The 18,873-nt window shown below is 42.0% G+C and overlaps 1 protein-coding gene across 4 annotated transcripts in view; it reads right to left on the bottom strand.

Annotated features, from left to right (window-relative positions):
* exoc2 (exocyst complex component 2) overlaps positions 1-18,873 on the bottom strand; it is a 66,589-nt gene that overhangs the window by 3,082 nt on the left and 44,634 nt on the right. For 2 of the 4 annotated variants that reach the window (XM_013134988.3, XM_010872422.4), the window contains 15 exons: positions 13,412-13,531; positions 13,166-13,290; positions 13,000-13,068; positions 12,695-12,852; positions 12,464-12,585; positions 11,924-11,985; positions 11,747-11,827; positions 11,282-11,341; positions 10,027-10,088; positions 9,844-9,910; positions 8,170-8,286; positions 7,522-7,663; positions 3,158-3,213; positions 2,858-2,980; positions 2,580-2,641 (listed from right to left, as the gene is read on the bottom strand). In XM_013134988.3, the coding sequence (XP_012990442.2) occupies positions 2,580-2,641; positions 2,858-2,980; positions 3,158-3,213; positions 7,522-7,663; positions 8,170-8,286; positions 9,844-9,910; positions 10,027-10,088; positions 11,282-11,341; positions 11,747-11,827; positions 11,924-11,985; positions 12,464-12,585; positions 12,695-12,852; positions 13,000-13,068; positions 13,166-13,290; positions 13,412-13,531 (1,426 nt within the window). The remainder of the gene's footprint in view (positions 1-2,579; positions 2,642-2,857; positions 2,981-3,157; positions 3,214-7,521; positions 7,664-8,169; positions 8,287-9,843; positions 9,911-10,026; positions 10,089-11,281; positions 11,342-11,746; positions 11,828-11,923; positions 11,986-12,463; positions 12,586-12,694; positions 12,853-12,999; positions 13,069-13,165; positions 13,291-13,411; positions 13,532-18,873) is intronic. The other 2 variants (XM_013134989.3, XM_013134990.3) reach the window with 1 other exon arrangement.

Here is an 18,873-nt window from a genome sequence, read left to right as displayed (position 1 = left end):
ATAAATATGATATCTATAAAAAACTATATCTTGTGGGCAGGTATGTAGTAGTGTGTGTGTCATAGACAGGTGTGTAATAGTGAATGTGTCATAGACAGGTGTGTAATAGTGAATGTGTCATAGACAGGTGTGTAGAAGTGTGTGTGTCATTGACAGGTTTGTCATAGATAGGTGTGTAGTAGTGTGTGTGTCATAGACAGGTGTGTAGTAGTGAATGTGTCATATACAGGTGTGTAATAGTGAGTGTGTCATTGACAGGTGTGTCGTAGTGTGTGTGTCATAGACAGGTGTGTAGTAGTGTGTGTGTCATAGACAGGTGTGTAGTAGTGAATGTGCCATTGACTGATGTATTGTAGTGTGTGTGTCATAGACAGGTGTGTAGTAGTTTGTGTGTCATTGACAGGTGTGTCACAGTGTGTGTGTCATACAAAGGTGTGTAGTAGTGTGTGTGTCATAAACAGGTGTGTAGTAGTGTGTGTGTCATATACAGGTGTGCAGTAGTGAATGTGTCATAGACAGGTGTGTAGAATTGAATGTGTCATAGACAGGTGTGTAGTATTGAATGTGTCATAGACAGGTGTGTAGAAGTGTGTGTCACAGACAGGTGTGTAGTAGTGAGCTTGTCATAGACAGGTGTGTAGTAGTGAGCTTGTCATAGACAGGTGTGTAGTAGTGAGCTTGTCATAGACAGGTGTGTAGTAGTGAATGTGTCAGACAGCTGTGCATAAATATTTGGACATTTGGCTTCACAGCTGTCTCAGAGGCAGGTGTGTTTGTTTGAATCACAAGGTCATGCACCAGAGAGCTGTCACTATCTATTAGTCTTGATTCTAGGCTTTGTATTTGGAGTCAGTTGCTAATGTCTGATAACTCCAGGACCAAAGAATTGCCAATACCAGTCAAGCTGGCTAATATGATGCAGATAAATCAAAAAAGATACAGCCAAAAGATATAAGGAATCAGCCACTAACATTCACCGAACACTTAACTAAAGATTTTGTGAAAAGGGTATGATGAGACACTAACAGAGAAAAGAAACCAGAAAAGGAACCAGGTAAGCCTAGTTCAGCTGGCTCACACTTAAGTGATAAAAGTTGTTGCCTTCACTGGATTCAAACCCAGGTCTCCCATGTGAGTGGATGTGTCTTTAACCACTACACCACAGTGGTATATGTTAGCCCTGTGTGGTATAGCATCTCGACATTAGATCATTTTCTCATGCATTGACATCATGCCAAATCTGAATCTTTCGCTAGACACCATTAAGCATTGTGTTAAACTGACTAAAGTTTCTTACTGAGTTTACCTCCACCACAAATAGCATCTATAAAATGTATAGCTTTTGCCACAGGCCTTCTTAACAGCTTATTAGCCAGTAATAGGCTTACTAGTATCTAACTTACTACTTGAACTTAACACAGCCAAAGCTATTTCATGGCACAAAAAAACGTTTTTCTTCAAGTGAAAAGACGAGAGAATCATGGAAACCCCTACTCTTTTACCCCCAAGGGGTTTTGATCTAGCCTATATTACCACAAAAATAATGCACAGATGAGTACTTCAAAAATCCACCAGAAATAGTTGCAATGTAAACAGTTTTATTTTAGGCTTACTATAATGCATCTAATGTTGCACCCAGGAAAGTTTTTGTCAATCCTGACCCAAAAAGCATGCACAGATGCGTACTTCGAAAATCCTCCAGAAATAGTCACAACATAACCGTGAACAGTTTTATTTTAGGCTTACTATAACGCAGCTACTGAAGGTTGTAGCCAGCAAAGTTTTTATCTATACAGAACAAAGCCTAATGCACAATAAGGCGAAATAAGGTGGAGGGGGTGTTATGTTCATGTATGGCTATCAGTGGAACTGGCTCACTTGTCTTCATTGATGATGTAATTGCAGAGGCCTGCAGTAGGATGAATTCTTAAGGGTACAGAAAAAACGTGTCTAATCAGGTACTACCAAATGCTTCAAAACCTATTGGACGGACATTCACCTTGCAAGGACAATGACACCATACTACTAAAGCAGGTTTTTCAGGGCCAAAAAGTTTAACCTGCAGAAGACAAGAGTGAGGGCAAAAATAACCTGAAACAAACAGGAACTGAAGAATGCTGCAGTACAGGCCTGGCAGAGCATCAGCAGGGAACATACTCAGCGTCTGGTGATGTCTTGATCACAGACTTCAGGCAGTCATTGAATGCAAAGGATGTGCGACCAAGTACTAAATATTATTGATTCATTCAATATAATGTTCATTGGTCCAACTTCTTTAGGTCTCTCAAAAGGCATGGTATGTGTAGTGGTGTGTGGGTGTTAGACCGGTGTGTAGTGGTGTATGAGTGTGTGTGGTAGACAGGTGTGTAGTGGTGTGTGTGTGTTAGACCAGTGTGTAGTAGTGTATGAGTGTGTGTGTGGTAGACAGTTATGTGTGGTTGTGTATGAGTGTGTGTGTGTGTGTGGTAGACAGGTGCATAGAGGTGTAAGAGTGTGTGTGTGTGGTAGACAGGTGTGTAGTGGTGTATGAGTGTGGTATACAGATGTGTAGGCTCAGTGAGGGTTGTTCAGGGTCTTACTGGCTCTCAGAAGACAGATAGGAAGATACAGCATCTCTCAGTGCATTGATCTCCAAACGAGCCTGCAGAGAGAGAAAAGAGGGATGGAAATGAAGGAAAAACGGGACGAGATGGAGAAAAGATGACTGTGTTGTTGTAAAACATCAGGGCGTTGTAATAAGGAACATGTAAAACAGGGTAAACCACCCAAGCCACAGTCTGGTGTTGGAGGTCGTCATTTGAGTCAGCTGAAAGAGGGGGCAACCGAACATTGTGTGTGTGTGTGTTTGTGCGAGTACCTGTATGGCTCCATTCTTGCTGAAGGAGGAGACACATTGCATGAGGCGGCTCATCTCCTCTGCCACACCATCAACGATCCTGGTCAGCACCCTGGGAACTAGCTCCTTACAAACAGTAAAAACCTGAGAGACAGAGAGAGGGAGGATAGAGAGAGGGATGAGGAGGTGTACAGGGAGCGATGGAACGAGAGAGAGAGAGCAAGGGAGGAGAATGAGAGAGGGTGAGAGAGTGAATTGGTTTGATTCAATGTGAAAAGAAAAGACTTGTTAGTTCTGCATGTTGTCTGGGAACTGAATTACCTCAGCATGAACAGTGATGATGTTGACCAAGGCTTCCTTCAAGTAGTTCCTCACACCTTGGAGAAAAGGTGTTTTCACATCAAAATGCAGTGTAATGTATAGGAAAATAAATGAAACCTAACATCAATTCTGTTTCGCTACAAGATCACTCAAAAATAGAGTTGTGAGGAAGAGAAAAAGAACTGGGCTTAGTGGATGTTTTTCTGCTGGGAGATCTTTATACCATGGTTCAAGAAGGTCAAACCAAAATGGGACTTCTGCTTTAAATCAAACCTCCTCAGAATTGGAGTAGATTGTCACTCTTAAGCGTTATTCAAGACGACTTGGGACCTCCATTAAGATAACTGCTGTTTCAGAGAATCACACTTCCAGGGGTTCAAAAGCCACGCCATGACAAACGTGAATATCCAAAACTGGCGCACATCGCCTTTCTCTGTTTCCGCTGGCAATTCATTTCAGACAGAGCCATAAACACACACACAGGCCAAGCCAGTGAAAGTATCATATCCTATTCCTTATAGCTGGGTTTTAAACCCAAACGTTCCTGTTTCACTATTAGCAGAACACAGAAAATAGTCAAGGCGCCACTTTCACTCACTGGAAGACTGAGGAACATGGGGGAGAGGGGCTGTGTTCCTCAGAGCACATACACGCACTTCCTGTTTTAAGGTATGTCAACCACAAACAAGTTTCACCTGTGCACAGCCTCGGAGTACATCCGTGTGTGTGTGTGCGCGCATCCATACACACTTGCACACACACAAAACCACAGACCAGACTGATATATTGTCCATGTCACTGGTAATAACACTTCAATTTAGAGTGCGTACAGAATGGGGATTAAGATATTACTATATCATCTGGATAACCACGACAACTGTGACTGAAATCCATTACATTACAAGATGTCATCAAATTACAGATAGATCTGAAAAACTAGATGACGATGACTTTTATGATTACTTTGGTATTTGCACGTGACAAAGGATGAAAAAGGATGTGTGCAGGAGAAAACACATTACACATCGCATGTTGAATGTTCGGCCTATATTGTAGCGTTATATAGTGTTGGATCTGTCCTCAGAGCTTTAAGACAAGGTCAGAATGCACACTCGATCGATGGCCAGTGATCAGCCCTCTGGGTCAAGGTGGCCAAGCATATCCAGATTAGTGACCTGAAATGCCCACGCTTCGTATCAGCCTATCCATTTAAAATGCAGTTTAGCTATCTGCCCTGGATGCACCTAAGGCTATACTGGAGATCTTGTGAATTCTTTTCATATGTCAGACATCGTTGTGTGGCTACATGCAATGCAATATGTCGAAAGATGGCTGTGATGTTACGGGATTACTGTACAACAGGCTGGGAATTACGATATTTGAGGAGAAAAAAACTGTTCCGTGACAGTGCGCAGTGCAGACACTGGACTCCAGAGTATAACAATATTCCTCATTGATATTGGTCGATTGACAATATTGATTTTAAGCTAAAAATATAGGTGTGAAAACTGTTTATTTCTGTATACTGAGTTTTAAAAATCCATCACCAACAAGACTAATCATAGGCTACAGTTACAAAGCAAACGTGCTTATGTGGGTCTGTGTTGAAGTTGAAACAAACATTTTTAAAAACCAACTACGATATTGTTTCCAATGGGAGGCTAGTACAGTAGAGTGGGGAGAACTGAGAAAACCAGGCCTGTCAGGAAACACAGTAAAGTATGAATGCGTTTTAACTATATTAGCTCTCCTAAACAATGTAATAATTAAAACTTTTTCCCTGGCTAAGGGAAAAGAACATTCCAAATATTGTTGTCCACTGCTTCTGGAACATATTTAACTGTATTCAGAGACTGAATGTGGGATGTCGTTCTGTTAACATCACGCAGCTCGCTCACCCAGGAATTCTCGCTAAGATCGGAAGCAGGATTGGAACCCTGGTCTCCTAATAATGCACCTAATTGCATAATTTTGGCATTTTGACTGCATGTCATGTTCATGTCTTGTGGGGTCAGACAAAAACTATTTGCACACACGTGCAGCTGGTTTAGTCTCTGTGTAGTGTCTGACTGTGAATTAGTTCCCAAACGCAGCATGTCAGACAGTAATGGTTGAATCGAAGAAGTGCAGCCAAAACTGCCAGTCAGTCATTGTTTTGCGACCCAAAGACAGTTGGGGGAAAAGTCCAGATACCAGCCCATGTGGAATGTAGAGATTATAAAGATACTTTTCAGAAGAACATGAGCTGTTCTATTTGTTGAACAACTATTTGTTGTAAAAAACCTGCACTTCAGACTGACTTAAACAACAGAAATTATTGGGATGTCACAGTCGCCCCAAAAATTAAGCCTATAATAAAAAGCAGCACATAGCAATCACTTATTGCTGAAGGTGTGGAATTCCGTAAGCGCAGCATTTTATTCAAGAACATTTTGAAGCAATGGGGCCAATCAGTCCATCTAAACAACAGAGTAGGCATCAGTTGTGTTACGTTAAAATAAAACATCTAAAGTCATCTAATGTCATTTCATAGGAAAGTAATTCAAAAGTAAGTGAAATATTATGGACTTTGGTGAACACAAAGGGTAGCACTTATTACCAATTTTGGACAGGTAACTAGTAACTGTAAAAGATACCATTTAGAAAGTAAACTCCCAACCCCTGAATGTGTTTATGCTTGTGAGATTTTGGTGAAGATTTAGGGTTTGACATTTCCTGCAATGTGCAGATGAGCCACTAACAAGCTCCCCCACCCACAATACCTAATGATAGAGGATACAGACAATGAGAAAGAGAGAGTGATAGGAAGAGACAAGCACACGTGTATGTAGAAGACTTGTAAGGTTGCCTATACGCATATACAGTCATTATGTAAGGCTGTGGACCACAGGATAAGCGCATGAAAGCAATGTTTACAGTAACATTTCAGACACACAGAGAAGCATGACTGTAGTCACACTCACGCACACACAAACACGGCAGATGAGAACGTCCCCCAAATTCCCCTGACAATAATCTTCTGGCGGTATGCCCAAGAGGCTTCATAGGTCATAGATTATTATGGCTAAAACCAATTTTTCTCACACCTGTGGCTTGCTGCTTGAACGCAACATTAGAAGAATGTTCCGTAACTTACTGGCAAATTGTTGGGGAGGCAATCTGGCAAAGGCCTGACACTGCAGAGGGCCACACTGTGAGATATCTGTGTTACGTGCCAGATTATTGTCTTGTTTTAAGTATTTTGTTGTTACGATACCAATATTTTACTAATACGATACCTCACCTGCCTGACCATACTCCCTCTCACACATACACATCCTCTAACACACACACATCCTCTAACACACACACATCCTCTCACACACACACACACACACACACACACACACACACAAATATCCTCTAACACACACACCCACATCCTCTCTCACACACATCCTCTCACACACACATCCTCTCACACACACATCCTCTCGCAAACACATCCTCTCGCAAACACATCCTCTCGCAAACACATCCTCTCGCAAACACATCCTCTCGCAAACACATCCTCTCGCACACACATCCTCTCGCACACACATCCTCTCTCTCAATCACACACACAGACACATATCTATCCACACCTCTCAAATTGTTCCCAAAGATTAAAGCGCCAAACAGAATTGAAACCTACCAGGAAAACCAGGAAACAATTTTTTGATTGAGATAAAGCTTCTAACAACATTGATTACACACTACTGGATCCAACCTTTACAGTGAACGTTTTCACGTTTGCTGCGCTAGTAGCCTATCTCTTGAACATTCTTCCTGTACTGCACATATGTGTGCAAGGCTTATGGTACTTTGTTTGACTGAAGAGTCTCATTATCTAGTGAGCTAAGTAGGATGGACTTGAATTTGTTTGAAACCCCAACTTAAATATTTCTTTGTAATATAAAATGACCCAGGACATTGTTCATCTACTGCTTTTCAGACATCGTTATTTCTTTAAGTGCACATTACTGATTTTTAAATGCCTACAGGAAACCTTTGGAGATTGGTTTGAAAAGCAACAGTGAACTGGTATTTCCTTGGTCTGAGGCACGGCTAACATCCATCAATAGGCTATGAGATCTGTCAGTCAATCTGGATCTGCAGCGCATCTGACTGCTTCCTGGGCGCAGACCTGTTTAACCTAAATTCAGTGACAGTTTATTAAGACCGTAACGTATCAAAACACTGAGTGAAAATAAAACATCTTGCTATATCTGAAATACCCGTGAATACCTAGAAAGCTGTTTTCAGTGAAGCAGAAACATTTAGGTTAGGGGTTGTATTAATAAGACAGTGTGGATCTGTATGTGTGTGTGTGTGTGTGTGTGTACCTGTAGGTGTGCTGCAGTCCCTCCAGTCAAAGTATCCGGCATAAATGCCTGGTTCTAGAGATCCTACGATGGGGTCCGATTTCCTCTCAATGTAGTTATCAAACAGACTCTCATCCAGCTCCTTGACGGCCTGCACACTGACCTGGAAACAGAGGTACAGACCACCGTCAGAACAGAACACACCTGTACATAAGTGAACAGACGCTCACCTGGGGGCTGACCATTTTCCAGAAATGAAGAAAGTCCTTCATACGTCTGCAGTACATAAAAAACTGATTTTGACCCAAATCATTATTTTGACCCATTGATCCGTTTATTTTAAGGGGAAGTGGCAGGGAACCAGCTGCTATTGGCCATGTTTCTAAAGAATAAAAGCCATTCACCTATCTTTACGGGAAGGGCCGTATGTGAAAGAGGCTGAGTCAGAGATCTGACCTTTTGTTTAAAGAGAAAGTGAGAGTTATAGCCCTGCCCTGAAACATAAAATCCTTTCTCATCAAGCCTTTGATGACAAATATTATTCCGCACAAAACCGTAATAACTAAACAACCAAACAACCAAACATCTAAGAGGCCAGTATACTGTTTGCTAGATAGAAGGTTAGAGTTGGATCATTTCGTGGCGCTTGCGCTTGCCCCCTTTACTTGCCTGTGTGATCTTGTCGGTCCCTGTGAAGCCGTGTCTCTCGAAGTGTTCGGCCAAGTTAAGGAAGGTGTGTTTCTCCAGGTGCTGACAGTTACTGAGGATGATCAGTAGACGCTGTTCCTGCATAAACCCATTCAATCATATAGTCAGACCACTGGATGACGAGTTGAGTGACAGGTGTCCAAGCAAAAACCTATTGTTTCGACCGAATGACCAAAATAATTCATCGGAAATTGCGTTGATCATCCTCAAGGAAAACTGATGGTACGAACCTATTATAATTCCTCAAACTTTATTGGTGGTTAGAAACTGGGTGGTTACAGTCCAGAATGCCGCAGGGCTCTAACCACTGCATTGTGTTATGCCTAAAACGACCTATTTTATTCGTTGTATATTGGTCATAAAGCACACCTCTTCCTGCCACGCCTCTTCCAAAATCTAAATCATGTGGAGAAACAGAACACTTTAATCCCAAAGTACTGTAGCATAGCATGAAGTCGAAGTCGCTAGTACCTGAAGTGAAGTGAAGTCGCTAGTACCTACTTCAGGACAGGCCATGAATAACTTCAGGACAGGCTTTGAATGTAATTCAGCGCATATGTGGTGAACTTCGACAGAAATTAATTGCCCTATGTAATTCAATATTAGTGTGTAGCTCTTGATAGCATCATTTCAGATAGGCTGGATTGCTCCAATCCACAGGAAATTAAGCAAAGTAGTTGTATAGTGTCATATTTTACATGACACTTTTTTATATAGCAATATTTCCGTGCGATGCGCAGAACCCACTTGGATCAGAATCTGCATCTGTCATGTCAAATGGAGCATTGCATTTTTTCCCCATCTACTAGGTTAGAAGAGTCAACACTTCAGTCAGTATTCTCATCACTGACTCCATCCCGTTTACTTGAATAAATCCTGTTCCACTTCATACTCTGGATTTCCCTTACTGACACAAAGTGAATGATATCTACTACACCAAGAACATTACCCACATAACTAGTGGTGGCACTGACTTACTTACAATAACTAAAGAAATGTTCACATTTCCTGTAAAAATCGCAATATTTGAAAATAATTCCAGTGTCTATGGAGCATGTCTGCCTATGTCAAATCTGCCAGGACAGTTTCTCTGTGAGGCCTCTTCGTAGAACTCTGAAGTTCTACATAAAATGAAGTCTAAATAAAGTGGTACTGAAGCTGGGGATCTGGCCTGGACATTGCTCGTCTGTCTGCCTGCCTGCCTGTCTCTGTCTCACCTCTGATTGGTAACACGGCTCTGGGGAAACCCCATCTGCACCCTGCTCTATTTCCCTTTACCAGAAACACCCTACACAAACACACTCTCCTCTTCCTCCTGCTCTCCCCCATACCCCTAAATTACACTGAGGGCCATTCACTCTCATCTCTTCATGTTTACAGGAAATTAGGTTGCGCCTGCTTCCTGTCCACAAGTAGGAAAAAGCGTCATAAAAACAGAGTGGTTAGGTTTACCAGTGAAGGCGATACAGGTGTGCGTGTGAATGTGCATGTGTGTGTGTGTGTGAGTGTGTGTGTGTGTGTGAGAGATAGCGAGACTTTACGTGGCATATAAATAAGCCAATTGACATTGTTAATGCTTTAATATAAGAGGGAGTTTGATTGAGGCCTGCGGTTCAGAAAACAGTGACTTCTTACCGGAGTTGGACAGAAGTCTTCCTGAACACCACTGAACAAATCTGGAGAGACCAGGTCCACGGACATACTGTCAATACACCAGGCACACACAGACACACACGTTAAGGGCCGAGAGAGAAGAGTTGGGAACCTGTTAAGGCAGACGCAGTGTAAAGGGGGGTGGGACGGCGTGTCTCTACTCACCCTGAGCGACCCGGCTCTCCGTTCCTTTTAGTGCTGAGCTGCTCCAAGCAACTGATGAACACCTGGAACAGGTGGAAGAGATCAGACACCTGGACGACACTAACCCTTCACTACCTCGAAACGATCGGGCGAAGAGACCGCCACGCAGACCTACAGTACACTAGCTATGATCGGACGGGATTCCTACGAGGTTCTAAGGAGTGTTGTCCGAGTTCGCTCACGCTGTACATTACCTCGTTGATCTCCTGACAGAGCTTTTCTGTCTGCTCTCGAACCTGCCCCGGAATGTAGAAGTCTAGAATAATCTCAGGGATTTGTGCATCCTATCCCTGCATTAAGCTACTAGTAAACAGTAGATTGTTATGGTGAATTATCATGTAATACTTGTAGCTACACTGAACCGTACCTTCATGATCCTCTCAAGGAGCTGCCTGGCCCGTTCCTGCTAAGAGTAAAAGCCTACAATGACCAAGAAAACTAATCCAGGACTAAAAATGCTGATTCGACATTGAACATGCATTTTCAGTCTAGGACTAGTCTTAATCTGTGTCCAAGAAATGGTCCCTAAATCTAAGTCTACTGAATATGTTTGTATTGTAGCCTACTATTTATTTTTTACCATTGGCCTTTAAGAGTCATTCACCAATACTACTGAATATTCACAAGTACTTCTCACAGTAATTACTAGTAACATTTACAAAAGGTTCCTAGGTTGACCTTTACTTTAATCTTCATCTGTATTCTGTATTAGTGTTGTTGAACTATACTATAATCTTCATCAATATTCTGTATTAGTGTAGAACTATCCTGGAATTTAATCCTTATTATGCATTAATGTTGAACTATCCTGCAATTGTAATCTATGTTCTGTATTAGTGTTGAACTATCCTATAATCTTAATCTATATTCTGGATTAGTGTAGAACTATCCTGGAATTTAATCCCTATTCTGCATTAATGTTGAACTATTCTGCTATCTTAATCTATATTCTGTATTAGTGTTGAACTATCCTTCAATCGTAATCTATATTCTGTATTAATATTGAACTATCCTTCAATTGTAATCTATATTCTGTATTAATGTTGAACTATCCTTTAATCGTAATCTATATTCTGTATTAATGTTGAACTATCCTTCAATCGTAATCTATATTCTGTATTAATGTTGAACTATCCTTCAATCGTAATCTATATTCTGTATTAATGTTGAACTACAGTCTCCATCACGTTACTGTCTATTCTGTCCACTGCAGTACCTTCATAATGTCCACACAGAGCACAGCGACCTGGTCCTGGACCTGGTCCAACTGGAGGAGCTGAAGATGGGAAACAGGGGAGACAGTCGAGAAGGGGGAGACAGGACACTTAGCCACAGAAATACATCATATAGACTGAACATGTCAACTATGTGCATTGGGGTGTGTATCTTATTACGGGGACCATCCAGTTGGCTCAGAATGACTAGAAACACGTGTCAATTATGTGTAGAACAAGGTAGAGCAAGAACAAAGTAGAACAGGGTTCCTAGCCCAGCTCCTGTGTCCTGCCTCCACAGGTATTAAAACGAGTCCCACAACACCAGTCTGGATTTTCCTGAGACTTAACCTGAGTCTGCTTGGTCACAATTCTCGCTGCCAGAAACAGCAAGCGTCTCACTGACTGGTCTTTAAGGGGATCCCTGCGACCCAGGTCAGGTGACTGGGTTATGTGGTTCTCCTTACATTGACCTCCCCGGGTTTGGTCTCCATGGGTTCTTTGAGTGACTGCAGCGTCTGCACCATGCGCTGTTCAAACCTGGCCGGCTGCACACAAACAAAACAAACACCGGTTATGTCTCACGTGTTACCGTCGGAAGTCCTGTTCTGTCGATACGAGGAGAGTAAAACAAGAAGTTTTACCAGGCTGGTGACGCCTTCATTGTCTACCACCCAGTCCTCTTTATCTGCAAGGCTTCTGACATCTGACAAAACATGAACACACACACACACACAGACACACAAATTCAAGTTCTTATAAAATTCTATGGTATTGATTGTACTGGTTTACAACTGAAAGTTCATTATCAGATTCCATAGTAAATTTAACCGTGAGAGCTATTTGGTTTGAGACCGCGATAGTAACTGAAATGATCTATGACTACTATCAAAACCACAATAGTCTTTCACTATAGATGATAACAAAGACCACTGTTACAATGACCAAGAACACACTGACATAACGTGAAGCCACTGTTTCAGTGACAAGACCGACACACGTGAACGTGACATATGGGTTTCCACAAAAATATACAGTATCTGTTCAGCAAAACGAAGTGGGATTCAACCGGATGCTTCATTTTATGCTTTGTCACCTCCTCAACGTCCTTTCGCCTTTTCTCCCTCCTTCTATATCACTTCCCTCCCCCTTAATACCACCCCCCCCCCACCCCCCCGTCTTACCCTCTTTGGTGTGTTGCAGCGTTACCAAGAGGCAGTTATGTCTCAGCTCCAGCAGTAGATCCTGGATCACCTGCAGTAAGTCGTTTGGAATCTCCAGAGCTACTAAAGCTTCAAAAATGATTCTGGGAGGGGGGAGAGGGAGGGAAGTAAGACTGTGTCAGTGGGTGAGGGATTGGGGAGGAACTGTTATTAATCCCTTAATAAAACACACACACACAGATCTGGGTTTACCTGACCGTGTGTATGACCTGTGTAAGCCAGGGTCCGGTCAGACCGCTCTTTCTCTCCCAGCCCCCGTACAGTTTCAGCTCCGGCTCTGTCAGGGTAGAGGGGAGCAGAGCTCCTCTAACGAGCTTCACCAGGCGATGGGTCACCTCCTCAATCATTTTCTACGCGGAAACAGACAATGCCACATGACAATACCGGTATCCCACAATGCACCACTCGGAACTGGCACACCGCACATCACCTCGCGACACTCGCGCCGATTCATTGCAATCTAATTGGGAAGAAAAGCCGACGCCAATGAGGCTCACCTTGAAGTCATTCTGTCTCTGTCTGGCGTTCTTTTTGGACTTCTCGACTTGGCCCGACTTCTCCCCGGTCTTATGAAAAGGAGAAAAAACAAAGACAAGACACTTTCGACAAGAGCCACGATGCGCCGTCAGAAACACGTCATCGGACGAAGCGCCTCGCACGTACCTCGCTGAAGAGGCTGCCATTGACGTAGGAGATCCAGAGTTTCCAGAAGTTGGGCAGCTGGCCAATCACCACATCGGATAGCTTCTCCACGAACTGCACCTGCTGCGGGGCCTCGTGGTCCCAGGCTGGCAGACACACAGGCGAGGGCACACAATAAAGTCCCCCAAACATTGTCACAGTGCTGCGGTGTCATCACGGCCAGGCAGCGGGCTCAACTTGGCCTTTATACAACATGTTGTTACTGACTGTTGGGGCGCTGGCTCCGGAGGCTGACCCCCCTCTTCAGCGAAGCTGTGTCTCTGATCCGACCCAGGGCTGAGGCGCGCGTGTCCCCGTCCAGATCCAGGGCTATTGCCCCAAGCGCTGCTGGGAAAAGGGAGAGTAGGGGGAGAGAGACAACGAGAGAAAATGAGGAGAGGGAGAAATGAACCCGGAGGAACTCGTGCTTGAGAGATGAAATAAACCGGGTTCATTCCACATTCCGCAATAATCTCAGCAGGCTTTCACACCAAACAATCCCTCGCTCCTCTCCACCTTTCTTTATTTGTCTTCTGATCCAACTCTCCCCTGGCCAGATACATAGAGAATGCGCCATTGTTTCAGGGTGAGGTGAGAGAGGAGAGGAAAAGGGGAGGAGGCAGAGAGCAAAGGGGAGCTGAGGAAGGGCAGCGGGTCCAGATCTGCAGGTGGGGATCTGGGTCAGATGTTCTGATCAGGTATCTCCCTGCTGCCCACTAGATGGTGAGAGAGAGCTACAGAACTGCCTGACTGGCGCCGTTACTCAGCAACCTGGTCTGTAATGGCTTTGTGCACCCTAGTGTGTCAAACTGAGAGGTAATGTAAAGAAAACGACGAAGGGGTGAAAGGCGGGCACTGTGACCTTTGGCCTTTGACATGAAAATGAAACCTCAGACAGCATAGAAACAGTGAAACTCAGGGTAAAGTACTGATATAACAACATGAATACAACAGAAAACCGACGCCTACGGATCTTTATTGTAAACTGTATGAGAAGAAAAAGAATAAAGGACCATTCCAAAACATATGACACACTCTCTCTCACACACACACACACTGAGTCATACACTCAACCTTTGCTTTATGTTGTGGTCTCTGAGCTGGCTTAGTGAAAACTCCGGACTGAAGGGCAGAATGCTGACAACTAAGCAGATCAAACCCCTCAATCTCCAAATGGGAGGAAACTCTAGGTGAGTCAGACAGACCGGCAGAGGCCATACACACTCAGCCTGTGTCGAAGCCCTTAATATGAATAGTACACAGGCATGTACACAGGCATGTTGGGAAGTAGGCATGTAAGCAGACACGCTTGCGGAGCGGTTACTTGGGCCTGACTGCTTTCTGTCTGCCTCTCTCATTCCAATCCATGTTTTCCTGTCATTCTATTTATAGAGGGATGAGAGCTGTTGCTGTTGATCCAGGTGTCGGGTGAACTCTTTCCCATGGCATCTAGAGTGTGTGTGTGTTATAGAGTATATGTCCGTGCATTGACGGACACCCGCCATGTAATTCCACATCTTATTGCTCGCTGAACCATTAAGCTTGCAGGAGGAGAGGGCCTCTCAGGCCAAAGGCCGAAGTTTAGTCTGCAGACGCCTGACCGGCCACAGGGGGTGGATTCAGGGTGAGCTCCTGGCTGTTCTGCTCGCATACACCTCCAGTCCCTGTGCTACCAGACGTTACCGATTCTGCTTACACTCTGTAGCAACTTCCTTCAAAGTGCACGTTCACTAGATACATAGTGGCATCCACTTCCCTTGTCCACTCAAAAATCTGAGAAGGGAAGTAGGTCAGTAGGTACAGAGATGAGGATACATAGAGATGATTCCAGACACGGAGATAGACGACGGGTAACAGATTGATCAGATTACCGAGTTAATTATCTCTGGGAGTTTGCCGGGTATATTTATGTGTGTCTGTGCATGCGGGTGCGTGCGTGTGTGTGTGTGTGTGTGTGTGTATATGTGTATGTATGTGTGTGTGTGTGTGTGTGTGTGTGTTGAAGACCCAGTGTGTCTTCTGTCAGCACAGAACGGCTCACTTCCTCCTCTAACCTGCAGGTCGCTTAACTTCCTGTTCCCCACAGGGTTGAGACCACGACCACACACAAACTGCTTTCTGTCCAAACACACACACACTCCCCCTTTCTTTGTCACACTCACTCTCTACCACACACATACATACGGAACATACATAGCCCATGATCCAGAAACGGAGATAGTGCTTCTCTATATTTACTCAAACTGTTCAAATGACAGATTCAGCCCCCAGGCAGTATAACATTTGAACAGCTCCATAATATTGTCCTCAATAGCCCAACATTGTCTAATGGATACCCTAACTCTCTGAAATAAGTACCTTAACATTGTCAACAACAAAAAGTTCAGTGCCTAACAAATACCCAAACACTCTATAATACACAACCTAACACTTTCTAACAAATACCCTAACATTGTCTAAAAAATACACTAACACTGTCCAAGAAATACCAGAACACTTTCTAACAAATACCCTAACACTGTCTAACAAATACCCTAAAACTGTCTAACAAACACCCTAACACTGTTTAACAAATACCCTAAAACTGTCTAACAAAAACTCTAACACTGTCTAACAAATACCCTAAAACTGTCTAACAAATACTCTAACACTGTCTAACAAATACTCTAACACTGTCTAACAAATACTCTAACACTGTCTAACAAATACTCTAACACTGTCTAACAAATACTCTAACACTGTCTAACAAATACCCTAACACTGTCTAACAAATACCCTAACACTGTCTAACAACAAATACCCTAAAACTGTCTAACAAATACCCTAACACTGTCTAAAAAACACTCTAAAATTGTCTAACAAATACCCTAAAACTGTCTAACAAATACTCTAACACTGTCTAAAAAACACTCTAAAACTGTCTAACAAATACCCTAAAACTGTCTAACAAATACTATAACACTGTCTAACAAACACCCTAACATTGTCTAAAAAATACACTAACACTGTCCAAGAAATACCAGAACACTTTCTAACAAATACCCTAACACTGTCTAACAAATACCCTAAAACTGTCTAACAAATACTCTAACACTGTCTAACAAATACTCTAACACTGTCTAAAAAACACTCTAAAACTGTCTAACAAATACCCTAAAACTGTCTAACAAATACTATAACACTGTCTAACAAACACCCTAACATTGTCTAAAAAATACACTAACACTGTCCAAGAAATACCAGAACACTTTCTAACAAACACCCTAACACTGTCTAACAAATACCCTAAAACTGTCTAACAAATACTCTAACACTGTCTAACAAATACTCTAACACTGTCTAACAAATACTCTAACACTGTCTAACAAATACCCTAAAACTGTCTAACAAATACTCTAACACTGTCTAAAAAACACTCTAAAACTGTCTAACAAATACCCTAAAACTGTCTAACAAATACCCTAAAACTGTCTAACAAATACTCTAACACTGTCTAACAAATACTCTAACACTGTCTAAAAAACACTCTAAAACTGTCTAACAAATACCCTAAAACTGTCTAACAAATACCCTAAAACTGTCTAACAAATACCCTAACACTGTCTAACAAATACCCTAACACTGTCTAACAAATACCCTAACATTGTCTAACAAATACTCTAACACTGTCTAACAAATACCCTAACATTGTCTAACAAATACCCTAACATTGTCTAACAAATACTTTAACACTGTCTAACAAATACCCTAACATTGTCTAACAAATACTCTAACACTGTCTAACAAATACCCTAACATTGTCTAACAAATACCCTAACATTGTCTAACAAATACCCTAACACTGTCTAACAAATACCCTAACATTGTCTAACAAATACTCTAACACTGTCTAACAAATACCCTAACATTGTCTAACAAATACTCTAACACAGTCTAACAAATCCCCTAACACTGTCGAACAAAGAACCTAACACTGTGTAATTAAACATGAATAATGTCTAGTTAATACATTAATTGTGTCTAACACTGTCTACTACATATTTTAACACTGTCCAATTAATAGATTAACACTGTCTAAGGAATACTGTCTCATACTGTAAATACCTAAACACTGTCAACTAAATACTTGAATGTTGTCCAATTAATAGATTAACATTGTCTAATAAATAGTGTCTCATAAATACCTAAACACGGTCTACTAAATACCTAACATTATTATTAAACACTGTGTAATAATTTATTAACCCTGTCTAATAAATAACTGTGTCTTTGTGCCTTGACCTTCTGTTTTCAGGTTGACCTGGTGTATATTGCTCTGGAACTAAAGGCAAAGAGCATTAAATTAAATTGGGCAAAAGACTATTGAGACAACAGAATTATTATAAGAGCAATTATTATTTAGACATACTGACTCAAATTCTCATCAAAATATGATGAATAGCTTTAAAAAAAAAAAAAGAGTTATTTCACATTTTAAAGTAATTTTGAAGATTATTTATTCGGCATATTAACAAAATAGAATGGGCCTCAGAACTGGAACATTCTGCAGCCTTGCGCAACCCCCCAGATGAAAGAAGAAATTTACACCAGTCACATCAATCACAAAATTATTAGGCCTAGACTGCCATGTGTGACAGATAATAGATATCGGGTAAGTTAGTCAACATTTAACGTTTTTTTATTTTAACAAAAGATTCCACACATTTGCCCATTGAAGAGCGAGAAAATTATATTTTAGATATAAATGCCAAACTATTAAGAAACTAAACTAAATATTTTTCATATTGCACCACATCATAAGACCATAAGACATCCAAATCCATAAGACATCCAAATCCATAAGACATCCAAATCCATAAGACATCCAAATCCATAAGACATCCAAAAAATTGCAAAGATCAACACTTAATCAAAAGTCTGCAAGCAGAGTGGCCATGTCATGACACGTCCTGCTCTTTCTCCCACCTTTTGGGGAGTCTTTTGGGGAGTCTTTTGGGGAGTCTTTTGGGGAGTCTTTTGGGGAGTCTTTGGGAGTTGCTGAGAAGTAAACAACCATGACTGAATAGAAAAAAGCGGGTAACATTAAACTAAAGTCACAAAGGTTGTTGTTAAACTATTATGTATATATTTGAAACATAAAGAAACTAGTTTTCCCTTCAAAATAATTTGTTCTAATATGCATAAAACTTTTTTCACATACACATATGTTGTAGCTTACATATCCTCATATCCTCAGATTTTCTGTTGTCTGCTATGGGTTAAGAAAAAAAAATGTATTCAATATTTGGAGAAGCTCCTTTGACAGCGATAAAAGCTTTCCTTGAGTACAAGTATACCACCCTTGCACACCAGGATTTGGGCAGTTTCTTCAATTCATCCTTGTTGATCATCAAAATGTCTATCAGATTCAATGCAGGACTCCCCACAAATGGTCAATTGGGGTTCATGTCTGGGCTTTGGCTGGGCCACTCAAGGACATTCACAGTCTTGGCCCGAAGCCACTCCAGCAGTATCTTGGTCGTGTGTTTCGGGTCGTTGTCACGCTGAAAGACGAAACTTCACCCCAGTCTTAGGTCCTGTGCACTGTGCATGAGGTTAACATCAAGGACCTCTCTGTATTTTGCTCCATTCATCCCCCACTCCACCGTGACCAGTCTCCCAGTCAGACACTGAGAAGCACCCCCATCTCC

The sequence above is a fragment of the Esox lucius genome, chromosome 8, assembly GCF_011004845.1.
Source record: "Esox lucius isolate fEsoLuc1 chromosome 8, fEsoLuc1.pri, whole genome shotgun sequence".
In the NCBI taxonomy this organism is placed as follows: Eukaryota; Metazoa; Chordata; class Actinopteri; order Esociformes; family Esocidae; genus Esox; species Esox lucius.
The sequence above is the reverse complement of the archived record's forward strand: the minus strand, read 5'-3'. Positions and strand labels throughout refer to the sequence as shown.